At 47.0% G+C, this 11,508-nt stretch overlaps 2 protein-coding genes across 3 annotated transcripts; one reads left to right on the plus strand and one right to left on the minus strand.

Annotated features, from left to right (window-relative positions):
* Window positions 1-1,353: 1,353 nt before the first annotated feature.
* On the minus strand, window positions 1,354-6,963 carry nedd1 (NEDD1 gamma-tubulin ring complex targeting factor). 2 transcript variants are annotated; one of them, XM_088299208.1, is made up of 15 exons: window positions 6,876-6,963; window positions 6,051-6,197; window positions 4,433-4,527; window positions 4,229-4,345; window positions 4,027-4,167; window positions 3,655-3,884; window positions 3,053-3,254; window positions 2,757-2,865; window positions 2,563-2,691; window positions 2,449-2,499; window positions 2,178-2,380; window positions 1,933-2,107; window positions 1,749-1,860; window positions 1,588-1,654; window positions 1,354-1,507 (listed from the first exon to the last, which is right to left on the minus strand). In XM_088299208.1, exons 2-15 carry the CDS (start codon window positions 6,184-6,186, stop codon window positions 1,400-1,402), a joined length of 1,875 nt encoding a protein of 624 aa, XP_088155334.1. In that variant the 5' UTR covers window positions 6,187-6,197; window positions 6,876-6,963; the 3' UTR covers window positions 1,354-1,399. The 2 variants fall into 2 exon arrangements, with proteins under 2 accessions (XP_088155334.1, XP_088155335.1); XM_088299209.1 differs by lacking the exon at window positions 6,876-6,963 and adding an exon at window positions 6,650-6,869.
* Window positions 6,964-8,764: 1,801 nt separating this feature from the next.
* On the plus strand, window positions 8,765-11,300 carry pclaf (PCNA clamp associated factor). Its single transcript, XM_088298894.1, has 4 exons — window positions 8,765-8,983; window positions 10,515-10,604; window positions 10,685-10,865; window positions 11,096-11,300. The coding sequence occupies exons 1-4, from the start codon at window positions 8,770-8,772 to the stop codon at window positions 11,136-11,138; spliced, it is 528 nt and encodes a 175-aa protein (XP_088155020.1). The 5' UTR covers window positions 8,765-8,769; the 3' UTR covers window positions 11,139-11,300.
* The last annotated feature ends 208 nt before the right edge of the window (window positions 11,301-11,508 follow it).

Raw genomic sequence — 11,508 nt, forward strand, 5'->3', positions numbered from 1 at the left:
CATTAAAGTGTCTTGCAAGTCATAAGATTATACAGAATTCTTAAAATGAACTAACTTAAGGGAAATGTAGCCTTTTGCTCATGACATTAGCGTATTTTTTCCGACGATGGGTCGCTCCGGAGTATATGTGGCACCAGTCAAAAAGTGCAGAGTAAAGAAGGAAAAAAACTTATATAATTCGCACTGGATTATTAGCCGCACTTCTGGGGACATTTATTTAATGAAATCCAACGACAGAGGACCAACAGACATGTCATCTTGAAAGGCAATTTAAATTCACTATTTCTATCTTGTCATCTACAGAATATAATCTTTTCGGTGTCATTGTTGTTCAGCCCTTCTCAATTGTTTTTTTTTTTTTTTATAACAAAGCTGTAAGAAGTAGCGGGAGCAGACACACATGCCTCGAGCACCCTCTTGCGGCTTAAAGTGAAAATAACGTGGATGGATGGAATGTGTTTATCAGAAAGACTTTATTGATGCCTGGGGGAAATTGAAATACGGTGGTCCTGTGACTTCACACCCTGTTGGAGCGCTCCTTTTGTGTTCAAACGTTTCAGTTTTTTTGTGCTTTGGACATGCAATCCTCTTTCTTGTGATGTTTCTGTAGTCGTCGGCCATCGGTTGTTGGTGTACTGATTAGTAGGAATCTCCAAGTGAAGAGTGGCACTCAGCGTCAAGTTTCCGACCGTCTTCGTGTTCAAATTGGAGAAGGGTGCAGTTGCGATTTCTTTTCTTTCTAATAAACACATTTCCGTACGCTAAGTACACGTTTGCATACAAGGAGTACAGCACAATCGGCACAATGGCTTATAAAGATCAGTTTTCATTGGAGCTTTTTTTTTTTAATAGTTCAGTCAAAAGAAAGCATTCTGATCGAGTGGACAGCTGCGGTTTCGGAATTGTCTTGGATGGATTGGGGATCGATTGGACCTATTTCAGGCGTGTGGAGTGCAGGACATGCTCGCAAGGTGGAGGTGGAAAGGAGGCTAACTGCTAGCACATGCGACCAACATTTGGACCAATGGTACTGTCTTCGTGGCCGGTTCTACATCGTGTGCACGCTTGTACTTTGGAAAATAAATCCACCGCATTGGGGCGAAACGGTGTCTTATTCAAATATGTGTATGCACCCCTGCCGGTGTGTTGTCATGCAATGGACAGGTGCACCGTAATTGTGCTTTGGCACATGTGGATATACTTTCTTCCAGAATTAAATAAATGGGGGAAGCTAACACCCAATTTTCATGGAAAACACTTTCTGAGATCCATTTATTGTGAACTTCAACATATATTCGTAGCTCAGCCGCCTTTCCTGCATGGCTTGTGTTTGTGCAAGTTACACCCCACACACACTGATAAGACAACTTTTAATGAGCATAAAGGTAAATTGTTTTTTTCAGTAGTTGGTCTTGAGGCGAAGATTTTCCTCCTTGAGCCGCTGATTCTCCTGCAGCAGCGCCTCGTTTGCCGAGTGCTGCGCCGACATCAGCGCCTGGAACTCGTTCTGCAAGACAAGCACACACGCAAGTGACTCGGCCGCAGCATCATGGTCATCAATCTCAGGGGATCGCAGCGCTTGCTCACCTGCTGAATGCAAAACTGGCGAATCATTTCCACCTGAAGGTTGATGATGTCCCGGTGGCACGAGTCTCTGCGGACATGCACGGCAAGTCATGTGACACACAGACACGGCGGGTCATGTGATGCGTGCAGAAAGAGGCAGGAAGCCAAGTTGTCTCGCTGACCTGAGCTCATCCAGCGATTGGTGGATGATGTCGGTGATGGCGTTCATCAGGACGCCGCTGAAGGTAGCCGACACTCCGCCGCCTGCCCCGGTCACAGCCGTTGTTGTCATGCCTGCGCACCGCAGAAGAACAGTGGGTGTCTGACAACAAGCCCCGCCCATCTATCCAATGAGGTGTGCCGTACCTGCGGGCACGGGCGACTCGTAGTCCAGCTGAGCTTGAACACCATTGGCTCTCCTCACGCTCAGCTCGGGAGTAAAGGGCATGGCCGAGTGGCTGCGATTGGTTGGCTGAGATGAACTGGGCGGAGTCTGACCCACTCCCACCAGACTCGGGGAGGAGTCGCCCACTTCCTCTGCCTGTCAAACAACTCCATGTTCACAACTTTCTGTTACATGATTTAAAAAGCCGTGCAGTCGAGGTCACAACCTTGTTGGGGTCACCGGCTTCGGCTGGCTCCTCCTCCTTGATGGTGGGCGTCTGGTAGGCCGAGGTCGGGCGTAAGAGTCGTCCCGCTGACTGCTTCCTGGGTGCAACGTCTGCCATCTGACCTTCTCTGAGTGGCGAAAACATGTCTAGACTTCCGCGGCCACACAGCTGAGGAAGCCCCGCCTCCTTGCTAAGCAGGGCTTCTACAGAAATGACAACACGGTTAGCTTCCACGCTGTCGCGCGATGACTGCGAAGACACCGCCACGCACCTTGTGTCGCTCCGAACGTCTCGTCGGTGATCGGCAGTGGACCTCCCACGTCTGTGCACATGTTTGCGTATGTGACACATTAGGCCTCACGGACGGCAAGTTGCGTGCTGTTACCTTGTCGAAGTGGCGAAAACATGTCAAGGCTGTTTCTTCCCACGCTGCTGAACTTCCTCGTGACGGAAAGATGCTCCGCACCTTGCTGCCCGCCCGCATCTCGATTGGCCGTCTGCCCTCCGGCGCCGCCTGCCGAAAACAACGCAAGCTGGAAGGAGAGCTTCGCCTCCAAAAGTCACGTGATGAGAACGTACCTGCATTTATGTGAGGGGAGGAGCTAGGGGCAGGGCTAAGACTTTCGCTGCACAGTTTGGAGTTGGAGCTCTTGGTGCCAGACATCCTGGACGACGACGTTTTGCCTGACTGTCCAGGAAGACAAAAGCTGTGGTCACCACCACTGCTACTGGAGCTATCCATTCATTTAGTCCGAGTCAACTATATAAAAATCCCATGGTAGTGTTTGTGAATTTTCAATTTATCGTTTCAGTCCTAAAGTCAACTAAATAGTCCACAATATAATAATTCTTTATTTAGTGAGATGGACTGCCACCTTGTGTCTGCCGGGAGTGCATTGGAAGCGCAGATTGGTGACGGAGGTGGTGTGCGCCGATGTCACCCTGGCGGGGGCGCTGCTGTTCCTCAGGTCATAGCGCAAGATGTCTCCTTGTGTGGAGCCCACCAGCACAGCCGAGCCGTCCGGCGTGAAGGCCACCGACGTCAATGGGCCCTCCGCACGGATCAAACGCACAACGCTGACAAAACGCACACACACATGCACATTCAATACTGCTAAATGCTAACATCTGACGAGCAGTCACCCAAGTCTTAGGTCATGCTAGTCCATAAAGGGCCAAAAGGGCGTGGTAGTGTTTTTTTGTTTAGTTTTTTTTTTTAATCTTGTGTATACGTGTGTTGGTCAGTTTGGCTGATCTTGTGTTTAGGTCAGTGTGTGTACTTGTGTGCATCTGTTTGTTTTGGTCAGTTGGCGTGTTGGCATCCGTTTTTAGTCTTTGCGTGTGTGTGTGTGTTGTTGCATTTTTGTGCATTGATGTGTTGCTGGGTGTTCTTGTGCGTTGTATATGATTGATCAGGGAGTGCTGATGTGAATGTAATGCGAGCACTAATACTTAATGCAGGCGAGCGGCGACTCACATCTTGCTGGCGGTGTCGTAGCAGACAATCTTCTTGTCCAGGCCGACGCTGACCACCAGTAATTCGCTGGCAGGCGAGAAGGCCACGGCCGAGCCAGGCGCTTTGTGGGCGGTCCGGAAGGCATGAAGCTCTTTCTGTGCGTTGGCGTCCCACAGCGTCAGCCAGCCGCCGTCTGACAAACTGCCCAGCAGCGATCGCTTCAAGCACGACAGGCCCAGGTCGCGCACCGGCTTAGGCGAAAGAAGATGACGGGGAGACAATGGGCGTATGGAGGAGTAAGAGAAGAAGAAATAAATAAATAAATTTGGCCCCCACCCCAAAAAAAAAAAAAAAATTCAATGTTGCTGATTGAGCGGAAGAAGCGTGCGCCACCTGCTGGCTGCCGTGTCCAAAGGGCTTGCTGGATGTGTTGGTGGTGAGACTGTAGAGAACAAGATGCCCGTCGGCGGATCCGGACGCCAGCAGGCTGTCGTTGGCGTTGAATGACACGCATGTCACCTCGTCGGCATGATCCTGGGCGGACAGCGGCGTGAAGAGAACCAAGAGGAAGTGGACGGCGGCTGCAGTGTCTCACCTTGAGCGAGCGCAGCAACTTTGACGTCTTCATGTCCCAAATGTGGACGCAGCGGTCCAGACCTCCACTGGCCACCAACTGCGAGGATGAGCTCAGGCTAATGCGCGTTTGTCCTTTCTGGAAAGGACATAGGTATGGCGGTCAGCCACCGCGGCGGACAACGGTGGCAAAAAGGATGACAGAGGGTCGCCGGCGTCTGCTCACCCCCATGCCGAGCTCCAGCAGAGGAACGCCAGGAGACTTCAGACTGGACACGACAACTTTGTCACCACTGCTGCTGGCGCTCACCACGTGCTGATCTGCCGACGTCATCAAGGAGCAAATGCGGACACACTTTACACGTACAAGCACAATTCGTGATGTGGCCACGCTCCTAACTTAAAACACTTTTACCTCAACGCCATTTTCACCACACTGGATGAGTACCAGTATCATTGTGTACTTGTGGAGCATGCTAACACCGAGAGAAGAGGCAATTAAAAAAATAATCTGACATCGTCTAAATCCTCCTCAGCTGTAGTTGGCACTACACAGCGCAGGTTTTTGTTCTCAATTTTATTCTTGTTATTGTGTTGTTCAATTCATCCATTATCTGTCCCACTTGTCGTCACGAGGGTCCCCGGGGGTGCTGGAGCCTATCCTAGCTATCTAGGGGCAGTAGGCGGGGTCACACCCTGAACTGGTTGCCAGCCAATCCCAGGTGTTCAATCTAATTTCATGCATTAAAAGGTATCAGTTCTCAGTAGATTAGTGCTGTTGCGCGATCCAGCTTCTTTCATCTCCGGCAGCTGGCTAAAATGAAGCCCTTTCTTTCCCCACAGCACTTAGAAACAGTAATCCATGCTTTCGTTACATCTGGGCAATGCATTTTACTTTGGAGTCAGCCAGTACCCCCTCAAGCGTCTCCAGTTGCTCCAAAATGCTGCTGCTTGTCTTTTAACTGGAGATCGGAAGACAGATCACGTCACCCCAATCTCGGCCTCTCTTCACTGACTCCCAGTGCACTCTAGAGTTCGCTTCGAGATACTGTTGTTTGTCTTAAAATCATTAAAGGGACTCGCCCCGGTGTACCTCTCTGAGCTCCCCCATCCCTACGCACGTGCCCGCTGCCCGAGGTCTGCAGACCAAATGCCGCTGGAGGGGCCGAGCACTAAGTGCAGCCTCGGGGTGGATCGTGCCTTTTCGGTTGCCGGTCCTTCCCTGCGGAATGACCACCCATTGAATGCTCGGCAACCCCCCCCCCCCCCCAACACATTTTGATTCTTTAGCTTTCGACTCAACATGAGACTGGCATTGTTCTGCTGTTCTTCGGGTATCTATTGCAAATGTGTTTTAATTTGTGTTGTTCTCATTCATATTACACCATATGGAAAGTGCTTTGTTACAGCTCCATCAGTTGTGACCACTGGTTAGCATGATGGCCTCACAGTGAGACACAGCAGAGGTCAGGGGTTCGATTCCCTCTTCGGCCTTCCTGTGTGGAGTTTGCATCTTCCGGTTTACTCCCAAATTCCCAAAACATGCATGGCAGGTTGATTGGATGCTCTAAATTGCCCCTAGGTATGAGTGTGAGCGAGAATGGTTGTTCGTCTCTGTGTGCCCTGCGATTGGCTCAGGGAGTCCCCCGCCTACTGCCCCAAGACAGCTGGGATAGGCTCCAGCCCCCGCCCCCACCCGGTGACCCCTAGTGAGGACAAGGGGTACAGATAATGGATGGATATATTGTATTGTTATGTGCAGCGTGAGTACTTTGGCCATCTGCCGACGAGAGGCTTTGGCTGATTGCGGGCAAGAGGCCGATGCCGATTGCGGCCGAGGATACTGTTTGACGTCCAGCAGGCCTGCGCCACCGGGTGGCTGCTGCTGTGCGGGTTGAACTGCTGCAGCAGCATCATGGAATCCGCGTCCCAGATCTTCACCGCGTCTCCTGTGGACATCAGACGGGTGACGTCGTCCATGGCCGCCAGTCCTGCGCAAGCGACAACAACAAATAGCTTTTCATTCAATTGCTATTCTATTCTTCGAAAGCCCCAATCACAGTCTCCATATGCAACAAGACCTTTGTCCAACCTTGACTAACACGCTTTTGTGTGTTGTGATTCGTGTTTCAAGCTAAACTGGACAGATTTTCCATGGAAATGAGAAGACCCAATCAATTCATCAAGAAAAACAGGTGTAAACTATGTCCAGTCCAATTATTATTTTTTTTAATCCAGTGCAATATTAGCTTCAGAGTGAGACATGAAATAGTGGGCGGGGACTATCCTAAGGTTGGCATTTATGTCTAACATCATCCCGAGTCAAATATTGTCATTTCCCTTCGGATAAGACTGCGAGACAAGTTTGATAGGATGTTGTATAAAAGTTAGCTTTCTTATACAAAATTGTAAGACTGACTCAAGAAATATAAAATGTCCTAACCTGATAGAGGTAGAAAACATGAAACGGTGCCGAGTTTTGGACGACCTCAAATGTGCAAAAGTAACCGGCGGGCGGCGGCTAAGCTAACAGGCGAGCGGCTAACTTTGGAAAGAATCAACAAGGGACCTTTCAAAATGCAAGCGTCTTCAACGACACCAAAGTGACATAAAGTCGAAGAAAAGCCTCAAATTGTCCCGCAGAGAGCCCCAAAAAGTATTAAACGAACCTTTGCTTCTTTTTTTTTGGGGGGGGGGCAAACTTGATCTGGAAACGCTTAAAGAGTAAGCAGCTGCCGCCACTACGGTGGCTGTCGAGGGACAAACATGACGTCACCTCCACACAACAGCCGAGTCGTGGCATTTGAAGGAGTCAAAAATTCAATTAAAGTTCGGAAAAACGAGTCAAATATGTACTGACACACTCTAAACAAGCGATTATGACTGTACATTGAAAACCAGCGCATTAAAATTTAAACCATCTCGCCCCCAAGGTTAAGTGCAATAAATTTCTCGACAGGTAGCTCGCTGGATGGATGGACAGATCGATGGATGGATAGATAGATAGATAGATAGATAGATAAGATGTAATGGGCAATTATGGGCAATTACCAAATAAATTAAATTGGGAGATCCTTCACAAAAATAGCAATGAGTAGTACCAATAATTTTTAAACGTTGAAGAGAAACTTTGCATGGGTAAAATGCTCCTAATTAATTTAAGTGACACTTCTTTCACTTTATTGTTAGTCAAATATTTTTGCCCGTGATTGATCAATTTCTCCTCGTCTTACTATGACCAAGATGATGGCAACAATAAACGCCTGTGGAATTGATGCAGGCGGCACGGTCGTTGCTCGTTAGCATCACAGCTCAGCGTCACAGTTCAGAGGTGCGTGCTTTCGATTCCTCGCCCCGGCCTTCCTGTGTGGAGTTGTGTGGGTTTTCTCCGATTGCTCCGGTTTCCTTCCACCTTCTGAAGACATGTTTGGTATATGAATTGAACACTCAAAATTGTCCCTAGATGTGATTGTGAGCATTTGCGCAAAAAATAAGAATGCGGCGCGTCGGGGCGCCATTCAGGCGGGGGCGCCAAAGCGATGGACGCAAAATAATTTTGGAGTGGCCATTTGATGTTTTAAACAGAGGTTTGTTCACGGGTATGGTTTGATCTGATCCCTAATACTAATAGAGGCACATCACTCATAGGCACCCTCTGCTCCGTGAATGTCACACGCGCCCCGCGCGCGCACACAGACACCGATAGAGTCAAGTGCGCGCGCACTCGAGAACGCGAGCGGCGAGTGTTTACACAAGTCCAACGTATGATGCTAAAGATTGAGAAGAAAAATAGAAAGTGCTCAGAGGCACGAAACCGAGAAGGAAGCAGGGAGCTGGAGAAAGAGTATGCAGGCATGAAACCCAGTTTTTCAAAGTGGTTAAAAGACAGAAGGTAAGTCGTGATGCATCAGCGTAATATGAGCCACACATGGCTCAATGAAACTTTAAATAAAACTTTGAAATAAAAGTGTTATATTCCCCACAAAAATGTATTTATATGCTACATATAAAAATTAAATCGTTATTATTATTAATTGTATATTTTTTGGGGGGTTGGGGGCCCCTGTTATGTGTCTGCATACCCCCCAGAAAGTAGGTAGTTGCCCCCCTATTTGTGAGTATCAATGGTTGTTCGTCTGTGTGTAGCCCGACTACCGCCTAAAGACATCACGGCCACGACCCATGTGAGGAGAAGCGGATTGGATAATGGATGGGTGGATAGATGGATGGGTGGATGGATGGATGGATGGATAGGTGGATGGATGGATGGGTGGATGCATGGATGGATGGAATTGATGTAACGTGTTTTAATCTGAAACATGCATCCATTACCCAAGCCGCTTCTCTTCAATCTGCGTAAATGACAGAATTATTGTCATGTTTTGGAGAGCAAGAACTCTCACCAATTTATATCATTGCCGGACAAATAAGTCATCATTTAGTTTGGGGGTTTTTGTGTCGTAATTGTGGAAATTAGTTTTAACAAACCACACCGCCAAATTGAAAACTTTTCTCAACAGTAACGCCGACTGCTCGTTGGGGGCAGTATCGAGCCGAGCCACCATGACACCAACGAAGCAGAACTCTCCCGCCTCATGCGATTTGTTTTCTTCAAGAGAGACGGCAAGGCAAGCGGTTCTGCCGACGTCTTGTGCACGTTTTCAGGCTGATTTCGTGTTTCTGGCGTTACAACTTTTTTTCCCCAGCTTGTCAACCGTGGCCGTTGACAAAATGGTGCGGACCAAAGCGGACAGTGTCCCCGGATCTTACAGGAAAGGTAAGACGTCGTCACATACGAAGTCTCAAGTTAATTGTCTGACTTGTTTCAGAGTTGCCTTGTCACCAACTCAATTATGTTATTTGTGCCAGTCTTGACATTGGCTCAAGTGTTGATGTTTAAATTCATTCGGACGATGTTTCAGCTTGTCTTCAAGGTGCTTCGACGTCCAACAAGTCAGCCTCCCGCCAAAACGTCGCTTTCAAATCATTCGGGGACAAATATGTTTGAGATTTGAGAACCTGAATAGAAAAACACGGGTACATTTATGCACATTTGATGTCCTCTCGTCAGTAATTAGTCTCTGTCAATAATTTGGATTTATTTGGGAGCTGGCGCCAATTTTCGGCGCCTCAAGTCGAGACGGTGTCGGTACTAGAGACGTGTTCGGGGTCCTTCGGTGGCCTGCGCGGATGTTGATGACGTCACACTTTAAATCAAGTATTTCTCAAATACTTTTCTTTGCCTCGGTTTTTTTTTTTACCCCTGGTTGTTCTATTTGCATATTTTTATTTGCTAAATGAAAACAAAATTGAAAAACTGCATTACTGTCACATTGGCGCGGCTGCTACTACGTCACTTCCGCCTATTCCCCACGAAGCCGTTGTTGCAACAGTGGTGGAAATTTTACGTTTCTCCTGACAAACTTGCAACAATGCCATGGTTCACTCGGGCTGCAAGATTGTATGAATATAATGTCTGTATATAGTGTGAAATGTGTTCTTCATAAAACAATTCCATGTTAACCCTCCAACCCGTCATTAGTCTGATTCCCAAAGCAACGGAACGTCTTCGACAGGCACGCGGAGGACACCAAGGAGGGAAAAAAAAAAAAGATCCCCTCAAAAGTAGCTGTAAATGTACTTTATTGTAATGCTTATTATTTAGTAGCTCAAAACCTATAAACACAACAAACAGGAGTCAAAATATATTGTTAAAATATAAAGCAGACTCGGAGGCCTCCAAAGGACACCGTTGTCGGTACTAGGTGTGTTCGAGGGCCTGCCCGCCTGCTGACGTCACATGAATGTTCCGTTGCTTTGACAATCAGACTGGTTTCGGGTTGGAGGGAAACATGGAAATGTTTTTTTTATATCTCACACTATATACAGACGTATGTTGTTAATGTGACAGAAATGCCATTTTTCATTTATTTAGTGAATCCAAATATGCAAATAGAACAGACAGAGGCAAAGAAATATATTTGAGAACTACATGATTAAAGCGTGACGTCATCAGTAGTTGCGCAGGCCAGCGAAGGACCCCGAACACATCTAGCAACGCGACCACATCTGTTAATGACAAGGGATGAAACTTGTTTGGTTTTCTGCGTAATTTATGGTTCTCTTACTCTCTCTAAAACAGTCAAACAAGTGCGGCCTACAGCACGACTATGTCAGAGTGATATGGCATCTGGTAGATAATTCTGCATTTCTAATGCCACTTTTAGTGATAACAAAGGAAAACAAAGTGTGATGAATTAATGTCTGTTTTATGTGTTGACGTTCATTGTGATCATTTTCTTTTGCAGCTGTGGCAGCTTCTGCACCCAGGAAGTCGTTGGGCTCCAGTGTGGCGAACTCCGCCTCCTCTTCCTCCTCCAGTCAGACGTCCACTCCTGGTCAGACACGCACACACTTAGTTTATGTGTGCAATCCAGGTCCTGATCTATTTATTTATTTTTTTTTAATATTTCCATAGCAAAGAACAAGTATGCCGGAGGGAACCCTGTATGTGTTCGTCCCACCCCCATCTGGCAGAAGGGCATCGGGGACTTTTTTGGCGGCACAGGAACAAGGCCAGAGAAGGAGAACCAGAAGCCCCACGAGGTGGAGAATGATGAAGAGCCCGGAGGCAGCGGTGTGTACAAGACCAGCAAAAAGTACGTTCAAATGCAATTTAGTTTTACTGGATGAGGCTCTGCCCCATCTACTGCAGTGACTTTGTTGTTGGTGGGCCTGTGGTGACTCACGCTTTTGGGCCATCAGATCTCGTTCCTAAATAACTAAACTTTAATGATGTGAAGAAATAGTCTTCTTCAGAATTATGAGTTCGTCCGTGCAAGTTTTGCTTGTGTTAAGGGTTTTTTGGGTGTTTTTTTTTTTTCTGCAGGTCCCGGCCGCTGCCATCTGAGGAAGAGGATGAAGATGAATAAAAATGATAGAATTTTAAATGTAAATGTGTATATAAATTGTTGGCTTGTTTGTATAGTTCCTGACTATTATTTTGTTGTTGTTTCTTAATTGGAAATGCTTTTCAGTTTCCACTTCTTAATCTTGATTACTAATTTTTGTCAATAAAAAATGACTTCTTTCAACTGCACCTCTAGCAATTGAAACAAAGTATTCTCGATTTAGGATGTTTATACGGTAGAAACATTGAGTAATGAAATTATTTAGCAAGTCTCCCTACATTTATACAAAGAATATAAAGTATTTTTAAAAAAAATTTAAGTAATGAAGGAAGGCTGGGTGGTGTGTGTAAGAAAAAATCTTGAGTGTATTTTTTTTTTCAAAAGGACTATC

This window comes from Idiotropiscis lumnitzeri, chromosome 6 (genome assembly GCF_059441095.1).
Source record: "Idiotropiscis lumnitzeri isolate Australia: NSW breed Sydney's pygmy pipehorse chromosome 6, RoL_Ilum_1.0, whole genome shotgun sequence".
NCBI classification, from domain to species: Eukaryota; Metazoa; Chordata; class Actinopteri; order Syngnathiformes; family Syngnathidae; genus Idiotropiscis; species Idiotropiscis lumnitzeri.

Excerpts from the sequence above, each read along its gene's own strand:
- nedd1 (XM_088299208.1), bottom strand. The coding sequence starts at position 6,186 with ATGGACGACGTCACCCGTCTGATGTCCACAGGAGACGCGGTGAAGATC. Across the intron at positions 4,168-4,228 it reads AGTTGCTGCGCTCGCTCAAG|GATCATGCCGACGAGGTGAC; the intron begins GTGAGACACTGC and ends CTGTCCGCCCAG. Across the intron at positions 2,692-2,756 it reads CTCCCCTCACATAAATGCAG|GCGGCGCCGGAGGGCAGACG; the intron begins GTACGTTCTCAT and ends TGTTTTCGGCAG.
- pclaf (XM_088298894.1), top strand. The coding sequence starts at position 8,770 with ATGACACCAACGAAGCAGAACTCTCCCGCCTCATGCGATTTGTTTTCT. Across the intron at positions 8,984-10,514 it reads CCCCGGATCTTACAGGAAAG|CTGTGGCAGCTTCTGCACCC; the intron begins GTAAGACGTCGT and ends TTTCTTTTGCAG. Across the intron at positions 10,605-10,684 it reads CAGTCAGACGTCCACTCCTG|CAAAGAACAAGTATGCCGGA; the intron begins GTCAGACACGCA and ends ATATTTCCATAG.